The sequence below is a fragment of the Myxocyprinus asiaticus genome, chromosome 27 (genome assembly GCF_019703515.2).
Source record: "Myxocyprinus asiaticus isolate MX2 ecotype Aquarium Trade chromosome 27, UBuf_Myxa_2, whole genome shotgun sequence".
Lineage (NCBI taxonomy): Eukaryota > Metazoa > Chordata > Actinopteri > Cypriniformes > Catostomidae > Myxocyprinus > Myxocyprinus asiaticus.
Window position 1 is genome coordinate 7,951,537 of NC_059370.1, and position 22,914 is coordinate 7,974,450.

Below are 22,914 nucleotides of genomic sequence, written 5' to 3' on the forward strand. Positions count from 1 at the left end.
TAGGAATAAGATATTCTAGATCAAATATCCAGAAATAGAATATACTTGCTGTTCTTGAATAAATGTCAAGATCTAAAATGCACCTACAAATCCAGAAAATAAAGTTAAAAGAATGAATATCCAAATATAGAACACTTCTGCTGTTCTAGAATAAATCTCCTGATTTAGAATACTTCTGTTATAACAGTTCTAGAGCAAATCTCCAGATCTAGAATGCACCTACAGTTCTAGAATAAATCTGTAGTTCTAAATTAAATCTCTAGGTCTAGAGTATGTCTGCAGTTCCAAAATGTACAAGTAATTCTTGAGTAAATCTCCAGATCTACAATAGACCTATTTCACAGACTGTGATGACACGTTTCTGCCTTGTTTAGTAGTGTAAAACTAGCAAACTTTTTATATGATAAAACTGTACATTTATAACATTATGCTTTGTGTTACATTACCCTGGAATTAGTTTTAAAAAATTACTAGCCACAGCTGCAATGGGGTTTCTATTACAGCTGCTGAGTGACATCTTCTCCCATCTGACTGTCTTAAACCACTGCTCTCTATTTTTATTTTTATTCTGGAAAGTCATTCAAATGTAATAGTGGATTTTTTTCTTTTGCTCTTGGAGCAAATGGGTAAGTGAAAATAATATTTGCTGTGGTCTCCCATTCACCGCTGTGAAAGTTTACCCTGTAATCGTTTCCTTCCGAGTTCCAAAACCCAGAGTGAGAAAAAGGTCTATACACCTGCAGTTCTAGAATAAATCTCTAGAACTAGAATACACCTACAGTTCTAGAATTAATCTGCAGTTCTAGCATACATCTCCAGGTCTAGAATACGTCTGCAGTTCCAGAATGCACTTGTAATTCTACAGTACATCTCCAGTCTATAGCACATACAATGATTTAGAATAATTCTGCAGTTCTAGAATAAATATTCTGATCTAGAATACACCTGCAGTTCTAGAATTAATCTTCAACTATAGCATAAATATCCAAATATAGTATACTTCTCTAGAGTATGTCTGCAGTTCTAGAATGAATCTGCAGTTCTAGAGTAAATCTCCAGATCTCGAATACACCTGCAGTTCTAGAATAAATCTGTAATTCTAAATTAAATCTCTAGGTCTCGAATATGTCTGTAGTTACAAAATGTACTTGCAATTCTTGTGTAAATCTCCAGATCTAGAATACACCTGCAGTTCTAGAACAAATTTCCAGATGTAGAATACACCTGCAGTTCTAGAATTCATCTGTAGTTCCAGAGTTAATCTCCAGATCTAGAATACACCTTCAATTCTAGATTAAATCTCCACATTTAGAATACACCTGCAGTTCTAAAATGAATATTTAGTTCTAAAGTAAACCTCCATATCTACAATAAATTTGCAATTCTAAAATATATCTCCAGATCTGGAATACACTAGCAGTTCTAGAATTAGAGTAAATCTCCAGATCTAGAAATACACCTACAGTTCTGAATTAAATCTCCAGATCTAGAATACACCTGCAGTTCAATAGCTAATCTGTAGTTCTAGCATAAATCTCCAGGTCTAGAATATTACTGCAGTTCCAGAAAGCACTTGTTATGCTAGATTAAATCTAAAGATATACAATACCCCTGCAGTTCTAGAATCCATTTCCAGATGTAGAATATACCTGCAGTTCTATAACTAATCTGTATTTCTAGAGTAAATCTCTAGATCTAGAATACACCTGTAGTTCTTGAAATAATCTGTAGTTCTAGCATACATCTCCAGATCTAGAGTATGTCTGCCATTCCAGAATGCACTTGTAATAACAAGAGTAAATCTCAAGATCTACAATACAACTGCAGTTCAAGCGTAAATCTCCAAATCAAGCATACACCTGCAGGTTTACAATAAACCTTCAGAACTAGAATACATTTGCAGTTCTAAAATCAATCTGTAGTCCTATCATAAATATTCAGGTCTAGAATATACAGTATCTGCAGTTTCAGAATGCACTTGTATTTATAGAGTAAATATCAAGAGCTAGCATACACCTCTAGTTCCAGAGTAAATCTCCAGATCTAGAATACAACTGCTGTTGTAGAATAAATGTCCAGATCTAAAGTTCTAGAAGACACAAGTAGTTCTAGATTACTTTTGCTGTTTTAGAATACACCCAGATTTAGAATACTTCAGCAGTTCCACTGTGAGTGCAGAAAGAGAGCTTTGTGATTGGAGGGTCAAGACCATGAACTACGTCACATGACACAAACAAGAAACAGGCTACCTGAGCAACAACAGACTAGCTGTCCTACAGAGTGAGGATGCTGAAGGGAGGAAATCAGAGAGATCATAGACCTGTGTTGGATACAAAGAGATGGTCCGGAGCTGGGGGGGCCACTGTGGGGGGTTTAGGGGGATCAGCACTGACAGGCTGCTGCGCTGGAGCGGAGCTCTCCAACAGACGAGATAACGTAGGTGCATCTGACACAGAGACACACACATATAGCGCTACAAAAACACACACACTAAAGCACAAAGCTACTTACACATTACTCAAACTACAGTAATAACTTAATACAGCAAGCATGGTATCAATATATATGCATGGAATGCAGGAAGCATGGTAATAATGCAACAAAAGTGAGCTGAAGGAAATCAAAACCATAACAAAATAAACACGCAACTCAAAATTCAGTTTGTCCACTGACACAAAATGTTTCAGGCTGAAAAGAGACATAAGCAAAGCACATTTAAAATAAACTGAAAGATGTGTGTGTGTGTTTACCAGCAGCAATATCTTGGTTGGCAGGTGGAGCAACAACAGCAGTATGAAGCTCAACCCCGTGAGATCCATTACTCAAACCTGTGACCACTTCTCCTTCAACCACCTGCCCAGACAGACCCACAACACAGAACACAATTTAGTTTAACAAGACCTTAGAATTAAATAGTCTGCTCTTGGTACTGTTCCTTCAAGACTTTTGTATGTAAATTTCCTCTTCACAAGTGAAATTAAATATATTTATTCATCCAGATCAATTTATTAATATTAAAATGCACTCTGAACTACTTATCTGTTAAGCAATGTTTGTTTTATTAGATAACTGTAACCATTATAAGAAATATAATTTAAAAATAATAATTTAATAAAAATATTATAAATAATATTAAATTAAAATAGAATGATTATTTAGAAATTATTACAGAAATGGCAAATAAATAAATGCAAATAAAGCAATTATTTTCAATACAAGGAGTATTTTATAATTATAAATATAATATTTAAAAATATAAATTATATATAAATACAAATGTTGATTATTAAGTGTTGCCCATTCAAAAACATTCTAATAATTATTTTGTTTTAAACCTGTAATGGCACAAAGACAGACCACACCAAGTAACTGAGACCAGTGACCAAACTATTTGGGGTAACTCAAACTAACTAAAAATACCACATGATCACTGCAGACAGACACTTCCCACAGAGGGGGATTAGCTCAAATTGTAGAGTGCTCGCTTAGCATGCGAGAGGTAGTGGGATCGATGCCCTCATCCTCCAATTATTGCACACATAATATTTTTCAGATCAGAGTGCAAGAATACCATGACCATATTCTACACCATATGTTTTCACCAAAAGCACATGCAATTTAGTTTTCTATTACCTTTATAATTAAACAGGCTGTTGTACTGTTGACTTCTATATGCCTATATGCCTTAGCTACACTTTTCCCATTGAAAATGACTAAAACCACCTTTACATGTTGTTTAATACCAAATAGCCATTGATATGTAAACATGGCTGTATGTCAGACCTGTTTTCTATGATCTTGCCCCTTTAATACAAACCCTTCACCAAAACCACACATTGACACATAACCTGTTGGGCTTATCCAGTTGTGTGCTTTACTGGATCTGCTTACCAGTCTAGAACTGGCCGCTATGAGGCTGCCCTTCTTCAGCAGTTCAGACAGCAATGGGGAGGGGGGTGGTGTGGCTTTTGGGGCGTGATGCTTCTTCTGCGGGGAGTCGTCTACCAGATTACCCAGCCCTGACTCTTTAGGACCCGGGCCTGTGACCTCTGACACAGGCATGAAGACGGTCACTCCTTGAGCCTGGACACAACGGTTGAGGTCAAGATTTTCACTAAATAATTCATTCATATTTAATAATAAATAATTCGTTTCTCACCAAACCTTATCATATGCCATCAGAACAAGGCATAAGTCACAATGAACGCATTATTAGACTTCTAAATGATACTTCTGTGTCCTTTTGAAGCTATAAGATATGGCCACTATTCACTGCCATTGTATAGAGAACAATAAGCAGGACATTTACCCAAATGCCTTCCTTTTTGTTCTGAAAAATAAAGAAGGCCATACGGGTTTAGAACAACATAAGGGTGACTAAATATTGACTGAATATTCATTTTTGGTTGAACTATCACTTTAACCAATAGCCAACACGGCCCATGTCTATGCGTGCTGCCAAGTCGTTTCCAAGTTGGAAGAAAGTTTTATATTCAGACTTTTTTCAACAAACTTTTTCTTTGCAATGACATGAACAGTAACACCATAAACTTGTATTAGAGTATAAGAAAGTATTAAAAAGTCAGTAAGGTCGATTTTGATGTCATGTTGACTCTCTCACCAAGGGACTGGCACAGGTTTCATCTGTCATTAGCTGTGATGTGTCGGGCTGTGGGGCATCAATGCCAGGAGAGCTGGAGCCGGGTGGAGAACGTACTGTTACGCTGGGAACTCTCTTTGGTGTGTTTTTAGCTGCCTGCCGAACTGGGGAAAAAAATACAAAAATAAGAATTATATCAAATAAAAGCTACATTTCACTGCCAGCAATAACCCAAAATAATAAAAAAGTATCTTGTCAACAATTAAGAACGTAATATATCAGCAATAAGTTGCACTGTTGTATTAACCCTTGTGCGACCCTCGGGACATTTTTGTCTTTTTCATTTGTTCGATCATTTTACCTGTGTTTAAGCAAACGGCATAAATTTAGCTAAAGGTATGTATTTTCGGGGGATTTATGATATTTCAACCTCAGTTCCTATAATATATCTATAATACACTGTGTACACAAAATAGTTACACTCAGGACCTTCAGAACAAAAATGTCCCCATTGAAACTGTAATATATGATCCCAGTGCCATTAAAGCATAAAATCATGAATTCTATGATATTATGCTTTCATTCCGGAGGCCTGGCAATATTTTCCACCAGATGGTGCCATTTTTCTCATGTTTAGCCTATGGAGCAAATACATGCTTTTTTCCTATTTTGTTTTGTTTGCTGTATTATAGAGCACTGCAGGCCAGTTGAATAAATGATGCAGCTAAAATTGTGTGGGTGTGTTGGTATGGATGTCAGAATGTGTTTCGTATGTGTGTATTGATCAATTTGTGTGTGTGTGTGTAAAAAACAACAGTGGCATTATGTAAACAAACTGGCATTTAAAGGGTTAAAATCCTGAAAATGAATGAATATTTGGTAGTTATGATCAGGACAGATGTTGGTTAAAGTCACTGAAAGTGGAAAATAATATTAATATATAATATTTTTATGGCAGTTTTTTGATGCAGACATTTTTGTCTTCTGAGTAACTTTTTTTTATTGACACAAAAGGGTTAAACAGACATAAATATAGTAGCAAAATATTTCACTGTGTCTTCTAACATAAATTGCAAAAGATCATTTCTTTTGTGGAACTATTACGTTTTAAAAATGCTGAAAGATTATAAATCTCTCACCCTGATAGGCTGCCTCAGTCGCCCTCTTCTTCTGCTCTGCCTCTTCCTCTTCCTGCTTCCTCTTTCTGTCAGCGTAAGAACACACAATCACATAATGACACACACACACACACACACACACACACACACACACACACACACACACACACACAGGCAGATTTACAGCACAATCAGGGTTCCCACTCTTTTCAAGACACAATTTTCCAGGACATTTTATGTTCCCAACAGGTGTGATATTTAAGCAAAAACACACAAAAGGTCAGGATGTGCATTAGTTATTTTTTCTGAATTCCAAATTCAACAGTTTAATTACATTTTATTATCAAAATGGTGTCTAATCAAATTAATGAATTAAAACTTTGATCAAATGAAAATATAATTATTTTAATTAATTTAATTTTTCAATATAACATTGCATTTTTGTTTTTTAAGTGCTTTTATACAAAATCCTCAAAACAAAATCCGAAACAACACTGGATATATTTTTGTCAAATTAAGTGATGCACAACAGAACATCACAAATCTGAGAAATTGCTTTAATACATTATTATCAGGGTTTTAAATTAACACCTGACAACCCACCAAATGCGGGTAAAAATCGGCCGTGGTGGGTAACTCTATCACTCTTGCTAACCACTTTGGCGGGTGATGTTTTTTTCAGGGTTTTTCCTCCAATGAAAATTCTGTGCATGTTCAACATGATCACACGTGAAGTCGGCATGATGTTTCTGATAGTTTCGCTACCCTAGGATCGGCGACTGTATGCCGACGCGCTGACATGCAGCATTCTTATCAGACATGTTTGCAGTGGTTTCAATGTGTTTACCTTTCCACCTGGCGCGATTGGCAGGGTGTTGCATCAGCTGTGTGTGAGACTAGGGTTCAAAACCAGGCAGTAACCACGTTTGAATAATCAATGATGAGCATGATTCGGAGGTTTCACTTTTTCCTCTAACATTACTTTTTTACTCCACTAATGGTTAAGGTAAGGTTTGGGTTGGGGGATAGAATTTATAAATATATGCTTTTCTTTTCATTGTATAATGTCCTGTAAAGCTGAAAACAACTTGCTTCACTACTAGCTTTTGTCGACCTCTCCTAGACATAAATGGAGCTCACATGTGCCCATATGCCCTACAACACTTACCGCTTTGGCCACTGGGGGCAGTGTTTCGAAATTTCGGTCAACGTATACTGATTTTGACGAAAGAAAAGTCGATCTACTCTTTCAGATTTCACTGTGAGATCAGGCTGGTATGTCGGGCAACTTGGAGCTGCTGCCGAAGGAAATGTAATGGTATTCATGCCTCTCATAACTTAGGCGCATCTGTGCAATGCGAATGAAGCATGCGTTGTCTAAACCGCCACAGTGCACATCAGCACCCTCCAGAGATAAGATCGCCAGAGCTCTGGAACAGCGCAGAGCGAAACTTGCGTGATTCAGTCGCGCTTCACTCGATATTGCGACGGCCAGTGGAAAACACAAAACTTTTGTGACCCATTTGAATTCTACAGAGAACATTCTAGTATAAAGTGCTATATGGAGGAAGTCAAACCCCTAAAATTGCTAGACATCCATTATAAACAGCACTGATAAATACATCATCAGTTTTTTAAATATGCATCATCCTTAAATATATTTTTTAATGCAGTAACACTAACTGGTAATATAGATTCATATTAAATCTATTAGGGTGAATCTATTAGACATTATTTTTATCCGGCTTCAACTGTGAATGTTGTTAAAGGTTCCTAAATGTGTTTATGCTATTAGCTTTTTCACAACATACAGTACAATTGTATTTTTTAGAAAAGACTATCAACATTAACATAACTACAATAATGTGAAGCCACCCATGGTCTTTCCTAATGGCCTTGTCATTACAAACGTCACTGTTAAACAAGGGCAGAACAACGGTAAACTTTCATAGGCATTTACAATTTGAGGGGTTGAAACTTCTATGAATTATGGAAATATTACTGACAAATTTTCCTCCTGTTCTATACTACTCCTGTTCTAACTGGCGTTTGCCTTTGGATAATTTATAGGTTACTTAAACCATTATTGTTTAAATAAATGTCCAAACAAATGCATGCAGTTACAGTCTTCAGTTACCTTTATCACCTTTTGCGAGGTGGGGGATTTTGGCTAGTGAAAATGCTGAGTGGCTAGTGACCATGGAAAACTACTAGCCACAGTGGCCGGTGAACCAAAAAGTTCATTTCAAACCCTGGTTATTATTATTATTTAATTACAGTAAACATTACATTACTATACAGTATATACAATATATAGTTGTCTTTTTTCCTCCCATTTCACACGTCCTTTAAAATCGAGCTTTTATTTTTGCGTGTGTTTTTGATGGTAGTTTCTCACCTCCGGATAAGCAGTTCGCTACATGGCCCAGTGTGATTGTTAAACCCTAAAAAGCTGAAATGTAATCAATTACATGCATAGTCTGTATGCGCTGCACACTTTAAAGCGCTCTGTTCTATATCATCTACTACACACACACACACACACACACACAGAGCAAGCGTGATGATCATAATGAGGTGTTTTTAGTGTAAGCACAAATGCAGAAACAGTAAAGAAATATCTCACAGCTCAATCTCTGCCCACAACTCCTCCAGTTTAGAATCCAAGTGACCCGCCTGGATCAAATCCACTTCTTTCTTTATTTTCCTGAAGAGACAAAACGCATTTACCGTACATACAGTACTTTTTTTTAATCACCATCAAGACCATCAAGATTGTAGGTTAACATTTAAACAGAATGTGAAAGAGATGCGCCGGTACCTGTATTTCTCCTGTGTGTCTTTGATGAGTCTCTTGAGTTCCTCAATTCTCTCTGCTGTCAGTCTGCGGACGATCACATCCTCAATAGTCTCAACCACCTCCCCTTTTTCACCCCGTTTACGCCTGCAGGGAGCAAAGGTATTGATCATGATGATGCAACAACGTGCAAACTGTCTACAATGTTACCCAGAGGTCTAATCTCACACAAACAACATGCTGTGCACAGGAACAGGGTATGCAATTAGCACCCACCACCCACTAAATGCAGTTATTTCATGCGCAGTGGCGGGTAATTTAGTTTATCTCAGACCATCTCAGGATACAACAACATTTATGTATATACAGTGCATTCAGAAAGTGTTCAGACCCCTTACTTTTTTTCACATTTTGTTATGTTGCAGCCTTATGATAAAATGCTTCACATTTTTTTGTTTTCACATCAATCTACACTCCATACCCCATAATGACAAAGCAAAAAACAGATTTTTGATAACTTTGCAAATTTATTAAAAAGAAAAACTAAAATATCACACTGAAATAAGTATTCAGACCCTTAACTCAGTACTTAGTTGAAGCACCTTTGGCAGCAATTACAGCCTAAATTCTTTTTGGATATGATGCGACAAGCTTTGCACACCTGGATTTGGGGATTTTCAGCCATTCTTCTCTGCCGATCCTCTCAAGCTCTGTCAGGTTGGATGGGAACCGTTGCTGGAAAGCCATTTTCATGTCTCTCCAAATATGTTCGATTGGGTTCAAGTCCGGGCTTTGGCTGGGCCACTTAAGGACATTCACAGAGTTGTCCCTAAGCCACTCTTGCATTGTCTTGGCTGTATGCTTAGGGTCATTGTCCTGTTGGAAGGTGAACCTTCGGCCCAGTCTGAGGTCCTGAGCGCTCTGGACCACGTTTTCATTAAGGATATCTCTGTATTTTGCTGCGTTCAGCTTTCCTTCAACCCTGACCAGTCCCCCAGTCCCTGCCGCTGAAAAACACCCCTACAGCATGATGCTACCACCATCATACTTCACCGTTGGGATGGTATTCCGCAGGTGATGAGCGGTGCCTGGAACATGACATAATGCTTGGAATTGAGGACAAACAGTTCAATCTTCGTTTCATCAGACCAGAGAATCTTGTTTCTCACAGTCTGAGATTCCTTTAGGTGCTTTTTTGCAAATTCCAAGCGGGCTTTCATGTGTCTTGCAATGATAGCCCATAAAGCCCAGATCGGTGGAGTGTTGCAGTGATGGTTGTCCTTTTGCAAGTTTCTCCCATCTCCACACATGATCTCTGGAGCTCAACCAGAGTGACTGTCAGGTTCTTGGTCACCTCTCTTACCAAGGCTCTTCGCCCCCCTTTGCTCAGTTTGGCCAGGCAGTCAGTTCTAGGAAGAGTCCTGGTTGTTCCAAACTTCTTCCATTTAAGAATTATGGAGGCCACTGTGTTCTTGGGAACCTTCAATGCAGTCTAAATTTTTTATAGCCTTCCCCAGATCTGTGCCTCGACACAATCCTGTTTACGAGCTGATAGAATATTTAATCCAGATCAAATATTCTATGGAAACTCATCTCCTTGAATGCCCTGCTCTACACGATCACCACAATTTCAAATTCCTTCATCCCTCTGTGGAGTCTATACATAGGCCATCTTGCTGCATTCCCCTCCAAAGGAAACGCAGGAATAGGGGAAATCGTGGTGGTATTCACATGAGGATTAGGAGGGCAGTAAATGTCTCACTTTTGCAAACTTCGACTGAGCCTCCATTGCATAAAACAGTTTATGGGGGTCTTCATTTGACTCATCGTTCCCTGGATTTCAGATACTCATGCCATCTGCTCATTTTCCCGGATTCGACTCATCCACCTGTTATCTCTGCTCCCCCGCGGCCACGTTTGCAAGGTGGAGAATTAATTTGTCAAATATCTGTCCACTCGAGTTTGTGCATCGGCTACAGGCTCCAGTACCTCATACCCGTTTAAAGCTGGCGCTGGTAAACGCCAGATCGGCATCCAATAAGACTTTCATTTTAAATGACTTTTTTATTAGTCGGGATTTGGACTTTCTATTGCTGACGGAGACGTGGGCTACTCCTGGTGAGTCAGCAATTTTTGATGAACTCTGTCTGTCTGATTGCTGTTTTATAAGTAACCCTAGGAGTGTTGGAAAGGGTGGCGGTGTGGCTATGGTTTTTAAGAACTTGTTTAAACTTCAAACAGTTTCTGACGGGACGTTCTCTACATTCGAGCTGGAGTGTGTTCTAATGGAGTCTGCCTCTACATAAATTTTTTGTGCTCTGGTCTACAGACCTTCTAAGCTGGAACAAGACTTTATAGTAGAATTCTCTGAATTCTTATCTCTTATGGTCCCACTGTATAACCGTATGTTGTTGCTGGGGGATTTTAACATTCACGTGTGCTGTCCCGGTAGACCTTTGGTTACCGAATGTAATAATATTTTGGACTGCTTTGGTTTTAATTAGCATATAACGAGTGCCACCCATGTTCTTGGACATACTCTTGATCTTATTATGTCATATAGAATTCCCATTGATAATATTGTTATAGAAGATGCATGTTTTTCAGCTCATAGGCCCATTGTATTCAATATTACTGCTTATAGCCCTTTATCTACTGTCAGGCCTGTTGGCCATTATTCCCGTTTTATTCATTCTTCCACTATTACTCATTTTTCTGACAGCTATAAGGAAAAAGCTTTTGAAACATTAATTTTAACTACTGCCCAAACCACATCTAGTCCTGATGAGTTAATTTGACTATTTTATTCATTCTGTTCAACAATCTTAGATTTTATTGCCCTCTGAAGTACAAACAATCAAAAACAAAGAAATCTTTCCATTGGCTAAATGAACATACCCGGTCTTTGAGGCAGATCTGCCGTAGAGCTGAGAGGAGATGGAAGAAAGACTGCTTTACTGTCTCTTGTGAGATTTTTAAAGATTGTTTGAGGATCTTTCAGAACGCGTCCAAGTTGACAAGAACAAATTACCTTTCAAAGTTAATTAATACACATTTTAATAGACCTAAGATTTTATTTTCAACTATGAATTTGGCAATAAATCCAAGCTGTCATTATAATGTCGCTCCCTCTAGGGCGATCTGTGACAAATTCATGACTTATTTCAAGAGAAAATTAATACCATTCGCTCGTCTTTCACTAATACGCCATCAGATATTGTATTTAATTCGGTTACTGGTTCTGCTGTTTTCTCTGATTTTCAGCATGTCTATCTCTCTCTGATCTTAGTGACATGGTAAGTGATATGAGGCCCACTACCTCTCCATATTATATAGTTCCAGGTAATATTTTAAAAAAAACTTTTGCAACTATCTTTCTGAGTACACAAATAATTATAAATTCTTCCCCAGAAAATGGTATTGCCCCAGGATGTTTTAAACATGCAGCTGTCAAACCTCTACTTAAGAAACCAGGTTTAGATCAAAATTGTTTAAATAACTATCGGCCTGTTTCCAAGCTGCCATTTCTATCGAAATTGTTAGAGAATGTGATATTATCCCAATTACTTCCATTCTTAAAGTCAACAGACATTTTTGAACCTCTACAATCAGGTTTTACAGCCTATCATAGCACAGAATCAGCTTTGCTGAAAGTGTTTAATGATATACTGTCTACGGTTGACTCTGGGAAAAATGCTGTATTAATTCTATTAGATCTTACTGCTGCTTTTGATACAGTGGATCATAGCATTCTCCTCGTGAGGTTGGAACATTGGGCTGGTATAAAGAGCACAGCGCTACAGTGGTTTAAATCTTATCTTACAGATAGGGCTTTTTCTGTCACTATGGATAGTTTCTTCATCTGTAACTCCTGTTCTCTGTGGGGTCCCACAGGGATCCATTCTGGGGCCAATTCTTTTTAATTTGTATATGCTCCCTCTTGGAAATATTATTAGGAGACATAATATCTTGTTTCATCTTTACGCTGATGACACACAGCTTTATCTGCCATTGAAATCAGGTGATTTCTGTTCAACCTCTCTTGGACTGTATTGTAGACATAAAAAAGTGGTTATCGAGTAACTTTCTCCAACTAAACAATGATAAGACTGAAATGATTATTTCTGGTTCTGCTGAATCTAGAAGCACTCTTGCTAATAAGCTTGGCCAATACTTCCCCAATGTTAACTCACATGTAAGGAATCTTGGTGTCATTATAGATTCTGACTTGGGCTTATTCAGACAGACAAATCAATGCTTACGAATGATTGCTAAATTTAAATCAGCTTTCTCTTTTCAAGACCTGGAGACTGTTATTCATGCCTTTATCACCTCTCGATTGGATTATTGTAAATCCCTTTATTTTGGTCTTCCTCAATCCTCTCTTTTCCGTCTTCAATTAGTTCAAAATGCTGCGGCCAGATTTTTGACATCATCTAGAAAATGTGATCATATTACCCCAGTCCTGGCCTCTCTGCACTGGCTTCCTGTTTATTTCAGGATACAATTTAAAATACTGTTGTTTGTTTTTAAAGCTCTTAATAACCAGGCCCGATATATATTAGTGATTTAATACAGCCATACTTACCTACTAGGTCTTTAAGGTCTGCTGACAAACGGTTATTGCATATTCCCTGGTCACGTTTTATACGTAAGGGTGATAGAGCCTTTGCAGTTGCTGCCCCTAGGCTATGGAATCAGCTACCACTTGACATTAGACAAGCTTCATCTCTGTCTATTTTTAAATGCAGGCTTAAAACGCACTTGTATGCTCTAGCATTTTACAGTATCAATTGAGATTGTCTTGTCACATTTTATTGTATGTATTTTAATGTATTTGTTTTATTTTATTGTATTGTACATTTTTCTGTTCAGCACTTCGGTCAGCTTTGCTGTGTTTGAGTATGCTTTAGAAATAAATTTTACTTACTCTGCAGGCAGTTCATTTGACCTCATGGCTTGTTTTTTGCTCTGATATGCATTTTCAGCTGTGAGACCTTATATAGACAGGTGTGTGCCTTTCCAAATCATGTCCAAGCAATGGAATTTGCCACAGGTGGACTCCAATCAAAGTGTAGAAACATCTCAAAGATGGTCCAGAGAAATGGAATAAACCTTAGCTGTGTCATTGCAAAGGCTCTGAATATTTATGTCAATGTGATTTTTCAGTTTTTTCTTTTTAATAAATTTGCAAAGTTATCAAAAATCTGGTTTTTGCTATGTCATTATGGGGTATGGAGTGTAGATTGACGTGAAAACAAAAATAATTTAAAGCATTTTAGCATAAGGCTGCAACATAACAAAATGTGAAAAAAATCAGGGGGTCTGAATACTTTCTGAATGCACTGTATATAAATATATATGTGGCTGGTAAAATATCAAAGTGGCTGATAAAATTGGGCATTCACTCACCACTGTGGCTGGTGGGCAAAAAAATTCATTTCACACCCTGCGCAGAACTATATATATATATATATTATTTATTGTTATCAGCAAACCAGATGATTTCAGGATTTGCAAATTTGCTTCCTTTGGGCTTTGTGATAACAGTAACAAGATTCCGTACAGATGCTCAGTTAATTTGAGAAAGACAGACAGAGACTTACTTTGGAGCCTCTGTGGTTTCCAGCAGCTCAGAATACTGGGAGGCACAATGCTGGAGACATCATAGAGAGGTCAGATTGACACAATACAACACAACATCACTTAGCAGATATAATTAAAAGATAATTCACTGATATTAACACTGATATGAGTTCCATTCACAAAAGATCACTGCTATATGCATTACCTTCTGGGAAAACCAGTCTGGGGGCCGTCCAAGCTCTGAAAAGGGTTTGATGGCTCTGCTAACAGACACCCTGATAAAAATACAATAAACATATGATGTGCATTTAGAGACCACTTAACTTTCATTAATAAGATAAAAAAAGATTATTACATTAGTATAAAATGCTTCAGATTTTATCCTGTAAATTCAAAAAGTTAGAACTGCATACAATTATGGGTGTTTCTTCAATTTCGGGTAATATCCCAGGGGTTGATTTCTGTTTGAAACAAGTGTATTTTTTGTTATATGATGGTCACATTAAAACAGGAAGACTTGGAAAAATGTTACCAGGCTTTCTTAATTTATTGTTGGTACTTTTCAAATAACTTTTATGTAGATTTGATAGGTTTAGCCGTGTCCCAGACCCAGACTTTCAATATTAATCTATAAAACTACATTATGAAAATACAAATTATTGCATATTTAAAACTATGCTCATCATCATAAAATAAAAAAATTTAAAAAAGTGAAATAAACTAAAATGAACCATTTCAATATTTATTGTGTACATTTATTTATATAATTTTTTTCAAAACTAATGACTGCCTCACAATTGTGGCGTCATGTTTTCGAAAGTTAGTGTGCTTGATAACCAAGTCAACAAAAGTGTCAGTGAAGAGCATGCTTGAGATGAAATGTGAGATGTTCGAAGAAAACAAAGACAACTTATGCTCACAATGAATGGAACATAGTAGTGCAATTGAGGAAATTGTTAACAAATTGAATGTAAATATTTATATTCACTTTCTGCATAAACATTTTCATATTTAATACATTACTGATTTTTTTGTTTGTTTGTTTTTTGCCCATTTTAGTTATAGTACAGTAATACTGTATTTTGTAAAGCAGAAATGATTACTTGACTTGAATGGATTATAATAGTATGCAAAAGTTGGTCGTTTGTATTGCCATTGCCACATAGGCACTTTAAATCTTTAATTTGAGTTTTTCACTGACATTCTGTTAACACTGACATGTCGTAATTGTAATACCAATTTGTTCACTTAACCAAGGATGTGTCATTTATTTTATTTTTTATTCTCAACTGGTAATATTGTTTAACAAACATAAGCTTAAGAAAATAAAAAATGAGGTTTATCTGATATATGTACCTAGAGTCAATATTTCTTTAAACTAAACATTAAACATTTAATCAATTCATAAAAAAAACTCTTGTCTTAGACTAAGCCTTTACTGGTCTTGGTCTCAACTTGGACCTCTCCGGTCTTGGTTTTGACTCGGACTCGACCCTCTTCTGGTCTCTGTCTTGACTCAAACTCGACCTACTCTGGTCTCGGACTGGACTTGGATGAGCTGGTCTTGACTACAATACTTTTATTTAATGTTGTGTATTTAGGTTATACATATTTTAGCTATGAAATACCTAACATTTTTGTATCCTAAATACTAGAGGTAGACCGATATCGGTTTTATGGATTAATCGGTGCCCATAGTTGCTTTTCGGAAATAGTCTTTGCCAATATTTTCATTTATTTTGTATTTTATTTTATTATGTTATTTTTTAACTGCATCTGGGATTTTATTTATTTTGGGCTTATGTCTGTACCCGTCCCAGTATGGAAAGACTAAGAATTTTTTTTTTTTTTTTCAACTATCGGCCGATTAATCGGTTATCAGCCTATTCCACCACCTTAGTTATCGTATTGCAAAACCCACTATCGGTCGACCCCTACTAAATACACACATACATCTCCTGAGATTTGCAAACACCATTTGACATAGTGAGAGTATGAAACATATTTAACGACACTTTCTAGAAGTCCACAGTGCCAAAAGAGCATGAAATTGAAGAAACATCCATATATGCATATACAGTTGAAGTCAGAAGTTTACATACACTTAGGTTGAAGTCATTAAAACTAATTTTTTTAACCACTCACAGATTTCATATTAGCAAACTATAGTTTTGGCAAGTTGTTTAGGATATCTACTTTGTGCATGACACGAGTAATTTTTCCAACAATTGTTTACAGACAGATTGTTTCACTTTTAAATGACTATATCACAATTCCAGTGGGTCAGAAGTTTACATACACAAAGTCAACTGTGCCTTTAAGCAGCTTGGAAAATTCCAGAAAATGATGTCACGCCTTTAGGCAATTAGCTTCTGATTGGCTAATCGGAGGTGTACCTGTTGATGGCATACCTTCAAACTCAGTGCCTTTTTGTTTGACATCATGGGAAAATCAAAAGAAGTCAGCCTCAGAAAAAAAAAAAAATGTTGGACCTCCACAAGTCTGGTTCATCCGTGGGAGAAATTTACAAACGCCTGAAGATACCACGTACATCTGTACAAACAATAGTACGCAAGTATAAACACCATGGGACCACGGAGCCATCAAACCACTCAGGAAGGAGACACATTCAGTCTCCCAGAGAGGAGCGTAGTTTGGTGCGAAAAGTGCAAATCAATCCCAGAACATCAGCAAAGGACCTTCTGAAGATGCTGGAGGAAACAGGTAGACAAGTATCTATATCCACAGTAAAACGAGTCCTATATCGACATAACCTGAAAGGCTGCTCAGCAAGGAAGAATTCACTACTCCAAAACCGCCATAAAAAAGCCAGACTACAGTTTGCAAGTGCACATGGGGACAAAGATCTTATTTTTTGGAGAAATGTCCTCTGGACTGATGAAATAAAAATGTAACTGTTTGGCCATAATGACCATCGTTATGTTTGGAGGAAAAAGGGTGAGGCTTGCAAGCCAAAGAACACCATCCCAATCATGAAGCATGGGGGTGGCAGCATCATATTGTGGAGGTGCTTTGCAGCAGGAGGGACTGGTGCACTACACAAAACAGATGGCATCATGAGGTAGGAAAATATGTGGATATATTGAAGCAACATTTCAAGACATCAGCCAGGAAGTTAAAGCTCAGTCACAAATGGGTCTTCCAAATCAGCCCTCTATATTGCATGTAAATCACTCACATATGCGAATAAATTTCGCACTATGCGATCAAAAAATGTCTGTTATTAGCCACTGGCAAGTAAATATTAACTTTTCACTCGCCAGTGATAGAGTTGTGTAGTGTCGAAGCACCGAGGCCCTTTTACTGAATAAAAAGCAGTTGATTAAGAAGCTGGATTCAGCCTCGTCTTTCCCTGCATGCTGTCTCATGAGCGCACAGGAAAAAGTACTTGTGTCTCATTCTGTTGAACTCCGAGCATCTCGGGGAACCGCACCACGGACGTCACAAGAGCAGCTCTTTTGAGAGCGTGTGAAGATGAACCATTTCTCAAGCGCTCTGATGTGCACGCCGTCTAGAGTATTGCGTCAAACTCCCGCGAAAATATAAACAAAGTATAAACGTATTCATTTTGTGAACGCAAAGCACTCCAGTTTCACTTAACGGCCATGTAATGGCAAATGTCCATGGTCATTGTGGGTTTATTCACACAGTGTTAATAACACGCAGTGAGACAGAGGAGATGCCCTGCTCTATTTCTTTGGAGATGATAAAATGCTAGAAACAGAATCTCAAAGTCTTCCTTTGAGAAATAAGGGCTTGTGAGTTAATCAGAGAGCCTTAAAATAATGTGTAAAAGTGAAGAATTTAAGGCAGAAATATTTTACTACTGCATAATATAATATAATAAAATAAAATATAATATAATATGATATAATATAAAAGCTATACAGGTTGGCTGGGTTAAAAAAGAAGCAAAAGAAAACAAAAAGTTCAATGGATCAAAAGTAATTCGGACAAATAAGAGAGATATATTTCAGTTATTTAGACATATTTTGATAATTAAAATATTATTTTAATTATTTTAAATTTTATACTTTTATATTTGACTGTCATTCATACGTTTTTGAAGCCTGAAAAAGGAAATCATATACCCTTATTTTATTATATGACCCAAGCTAAATTTGTATAAATGACATTGTTGTGTGCATGAAGCACACATAGTGAGTTTGTATGGTAATTAATCGTCATATTCGTGAAACACCTAAAACAGACAATTAATCATCATAGCACTAAAACAGGCAATTAATAGTCATAATCGCAATTATTTGTTTGACAATTAATTGTCAGCCAAATTTCACAATTGTGACCCCTAATTTTCATTATTAGGTTTCTACCGTGTGAATTGTTTTGTTAAAAATGTGTACGAAATTTCAAACAGTGACAACAGCTTGTATTATTATTATTAAAAATGCGATTTCATGACATCATATAAATTGATAGAATGTGAAATTTGTACATTTTTAAAAAGCTAAAATGTGATTAAAATCATAAAACAAAATTACAATATAGTATATAGCGTGAATATGTATGAAGAGGCCCCCTCTCTCAGTTTGCTTAATGTATTTTTTTGTTACATTATGTTTACATGTCGTCAAAAGTCTGGCAAGTAAAAACAAAAATTTACCAGCCAATGACGATTCTTTCTCCAACATGATCGTAGAGGGTTGCAAATGGTCAATGACCCCAAGCATACCTCCAAAATTGTGGCAAAATGGCTTAAGGACAACAAAGTCAAGGTATCGGAGTGGCCATCACAAAACCCTGACCTCAATCCGATAGAAAATTTGTGGGCAGAACTGAAAAAGCAGTGTGCGAGCAAGGAGGCCTACAAACCTGACTCAGTTACACCAGTTCTGTCTGGAGGAATGAGCCAAAATTCCAGCAACTTATTGTGAGAAGCTTGTGGAAGGCTACCCAAAATATTTGACCCAAGTTAAACAATTTAAAGTCAATGCTACCAAATACTAACAAAGTGTATGTAAACTTCTGACCCACTGGGAATGTGATGAGAGGAATAAAAGCTGAAATAAAGAATTCTCTCTATTATTCTGACATTTCACATTTTTAAAATAAATTAGTAACTGACCTAATACAGGGAATGTTTTCAACGATTAAATGTCAGGAATTGTGAAAAACTGAGTTTAAATGTATTTGGCTAAGGTGTATGTAAACTTCTGACATCAACTGTACTGGAATGCACATGAATTACTGAGCAATTAATATTTTATTGAAATGTATATTTAGAATTATTATTGTTATTATTAGAAATGAAATTAATAATAATGGAAAATATATTTATAATGTAAATGGTAAAAAAAAAAATACTCTGAATTATTAAAATGTTATTCATAATTAAACCACTCTTGCCAATAAATCAATTTGACACTAATATGATTAGTAAAATATAATTATCGTTATAGCGTTCCCCCATTTACTAATACTCAAATGATCACTCAATGTCAAACGTGTAATTCAACAAATTAACACAGACCACATAATCTGGAGGTAACCAGCTCTGATTGGTGCTGACAGAGGAAATAGCACAATTGGTAGAGCGCTCGATTGACAAGCGAGAAATAACGGGATCGATGCTCGTATGCTCCAATCATCAAGACTAAACTTTCATAAACATACTGTCACAATCCTGTATTCAGAATAACTAGAACCATTGTACATTCACATTTAAGGGCGGTCAATAACTATTTCTTCGTACCAGTTCTGATCTCCGCTTCTCATCACAGAGGAGGCGAGACAGAGTTTCTCCCGGACGGACCAGGGTTCTGTCGGGCCCAGAGACAGCATCTTGTGTTCTGCGATTACAAACACACATTATATGAGCTTAACTCGTGCAGTTAATTTACTGCTGTTGAAATGAAAGACTAGCCAGTTTAGTGTGACTTTACAAAATGAACAAATTTAATATACAGAAAAGATTTCATATGTCATCTAAATCACACAAAATTAGCACATTTCTAACGCAAAACAGGGAGAGAACTGTCCTTTGATAATGTAAACACACATCGCCTTTGTTATCTTGAAGTCAGTTAGCACAACGGATAAACTGCTCGTCCCGGCGTTATTAAAGGCTCCAGCTTCTCTAACACCAAATTAAATACTGCAGTTTAATATGTGCTTTAATTCGAAACTGTGTTGTTAATTTGTTTAAGAGATTAAATAACACTTACTTCCCACCCCTGTCGACATTTTCGCTACTGTGAAATCAGGCCGCGTTCGTTCTCCTCACTTCCGCCGGTACTATTATGACGCAACACCTGTTTGAAAACTGCAACGCAGCGAGGCGCCACAGTGATTTACTGCCGACCCCAACATAAACCAACACGCTGGGTTAGCTCACATGGTAGATTGCTCGCTTAGTGTGCGCGATGTAGCGGAATTGAATCCCGCATCCTTCAGTTATTATGCAAACAATTATCTGTTTACAGAGGGCAATTCAGTCATGTATTATATGGCTAGAAGTATGTGGACATCACCGCTCACGGGTCTATTTCTGTGTGTGCAATACAAAGGCATTAGAGAATGATGTGCTTTGTATCAGTTTGTGGAGTGACTTTACTATTCTTGCATTAAAAAGTAGTGTTGAAACAAAATTTAGAGGATTCGGGCACCGATCCCGCTACCTCTCGCATGTTAAGCGAGCGCGCTACCGTTTGAACGGTTGATCAAGACGTTTGTGCAATCATTAGTGGTGTTACCCCAAACTTTTTTAGGTCTTATTTGACTGACACGGTTAACATTTCAGTATAATTGGAAAATTACAGCGGGGAACACGACGATTTTCCCTAATCAAATTAATGTCAAAATAATTTATTGGTGTGGTTGTTTTGCTAATAATGGTTTGCTGAGTCTGATGTAGAAAACTTGTCTGGCATTTAGAAGGATGAGTTGGAACAGCGAGCTAGAATTTTTGAGAGTAAAAATTAATGTTGTTATTTTTAAACATAAATGTGCAATGGGTATGTAGAAACTGTTGAACATCTGTTTTTTTTTTTTTTTTTTGTTGTTTTTTTTTGTTGTTGTTTTTTTTTTTTTTTTACAATTTGGCGCAGGTCTTCTGGAAAGATACATACAATTAAAACAAAAACTATCTGCTATATTTGTCTTTTGGGGATTTTAAAATTTGGTCTTACAATTGTGGATTTTTTTTTTCTCGATTATTTAATGATTTTGTTAAAATGTTTCATTCAAAAAACAACCCAACTGCATGTTTTAAGGGATAGTTCAGCCAAAAATGAAAATTCTCATCATTTACTCCCCCTCACCCCATCCCAGATGTGCATGACTTTCTTTCTTCTGCAGAACACAAATGAAGATTTCCAGAAGAATATTTCAGCTCTGCTGGTCCTCACAATGAACGTGAATGGTGACCAGAACTTTGAAGCTCCAAAAAGCAAATAAAGAAAGTATAAAAGTAATCAATATGCAATATTATGGGTGTGGGTGAGAAACAGATCAATATCGAAGTCCTTTTTTTATTATGAATTCGCCTCCCTGCTCAGTAGGTGGGAATATGCTTGAAGAATGTGAATTGGCAAAAACAAAAGAACCCTGAGAGAGAAGAGCACTTAGGAGGGCTGCTTGATAGTGGAGATTAGTAAAAAAAAAAAAAAAGAAAAAAAAAGGGCTTAAATATTGATTTGTTTCTCATCCAAACTTATGACATAGAGACATGGATTAAACCTCTGGAGTCGTCTAGAGTACTTTTATGCTGAATTTATGTGCTTTGTGGAGCTACAATGTTTTGGTCACCATTCACTTGCATTGTATGGACCTACAGATCTGAAACATTCTTCTAAAAATATTTGTTTATGTTCTGCAGATAAACACATCTGGGATGGCATGAGGGTGAGTAAACGATGAGAGAATTTTCATTTTTGGATGAACTATTCATTTAAAAATGCTAAAAAATTATAATAATAAAAAAAAACATGTTAAAAAAAAAAGAAAAGAAGAAGCCCATAATTTGATCTTGTTAGACAAATATGGTTTTATATAAAATAACCACTATAACTTTTTTGGCTGTATTGTGGAAGAGTTCGATTCCAATACAGAAAAGAAAAGAATGAAAAAATAAGAGAAAAGGAGAAAAGAAGAAAACAGCAATCCAGACACCATCATCAATGTCTGACCTCACTGATACTCTTGTTTCTAAATGGGAGAAAAACCCTCATCCATGTTCTATATACACTCTAAAAAATATATTTTACCTATTTTTCATATTTATGCATTTAAATTTCCTAAGAATCCAGGAAATATGTTTTTTTTTTTTTAACAATACATCTAGGTGAAAAGCCTTCCTAGATGAGTGGAAACTGTAATAGCAGCTACGGGAGGAATTAATTAATATTTATGTTTATATATATATATATATATATATATATATATATATATATATATATATATATATATTTTTTTTTTTTTTTTTTTTTTTTGCATTAACAAAATAACTCATTATTGATCCCTGATCTTGTAATAATGAAATATGGTAAACTTGTTTATTAGTGATTATACTGAGCAGGTGTTTTGATACGATATGTGTATTCACCTGGCCGTGGTTTTTATTTATATTATTATTGATTATGCTATGCATTTTACATGCAGAATGAAATTATAAATGCAATTCGTTATTAATCATGCATAAAATCATTGAGTTTGGGTTCATGAAACTTTTCAAGAAATACAAATATTGATGTATATAAAATACATTTCCAGACTCATGCTGTCCAATTACATCAGGATTTGTGGTTACCGATTTGACGTGGGTACAATGAGTC

General features: G+C 36.4%; 1 protein-coding gene across 5 annotated transcripts in view; it reads right to left on the bottom strand.

The window, feature by feature from the left end:
* Positions 1-20,374, bottom strand: part of LOC127418029 (bromodomain-containing protein 8-like) — a 32,566-nt gene extending 12,192 nt beyond the window's left edge. For 4 of the 5 annotated variants that reach the window (XM_051658350.1, XM_051658348.1, XM_051658347.1 and 1 more), the window contains exons 1-11: positions 20,308-20,374; positions 19,836-19,932; positions 14,307-14,376; positions 14,122-14,171; positions 8,540-8,662; positions 8,345-8,425; positions 5,740-5,804; positions 4,622-4,764; positions 3,892-4,083; positions 2,751-2,853; positions 2,321-2,446 (exon numbers count right to left, since the gene is read on the bottom strand). In XM_051658350.1, the coding sequence (XP_051514310.1) occupies positions 2,321-2,446; positions 2,751-2,853; positions 3,892-4,083; positions 4,622-4,764; positions 5,740-5,804; positions 8,345-8,425; positions 8,540-8,662; positions 14,122-14,171; positions 14,307-14,376; positions 19,836-19,932; positions 20,308-20,326 (1,069 nt within the window). In that variant the 5' untranslated portion in view covers positions 20,327-20,374. The remainder of the gene's footprint in view (positions 1-2,320; positions 2,447-2,750; positions 2,854-3,891; positions 4,084-4,621; positions 4,765-5,739; positions 5,805-8,344; positions 8,426-8,539; positions 8,663-14,121; positions 14,172-14,306; positions 14,377-19,835; positions 19,933-20,307) is intronic. The other variant, XM_051658349.1, reaches the window with a different exon arrangement.
* Positions 20,375-22,914: the final 2,540 nt, after the last annotated feature.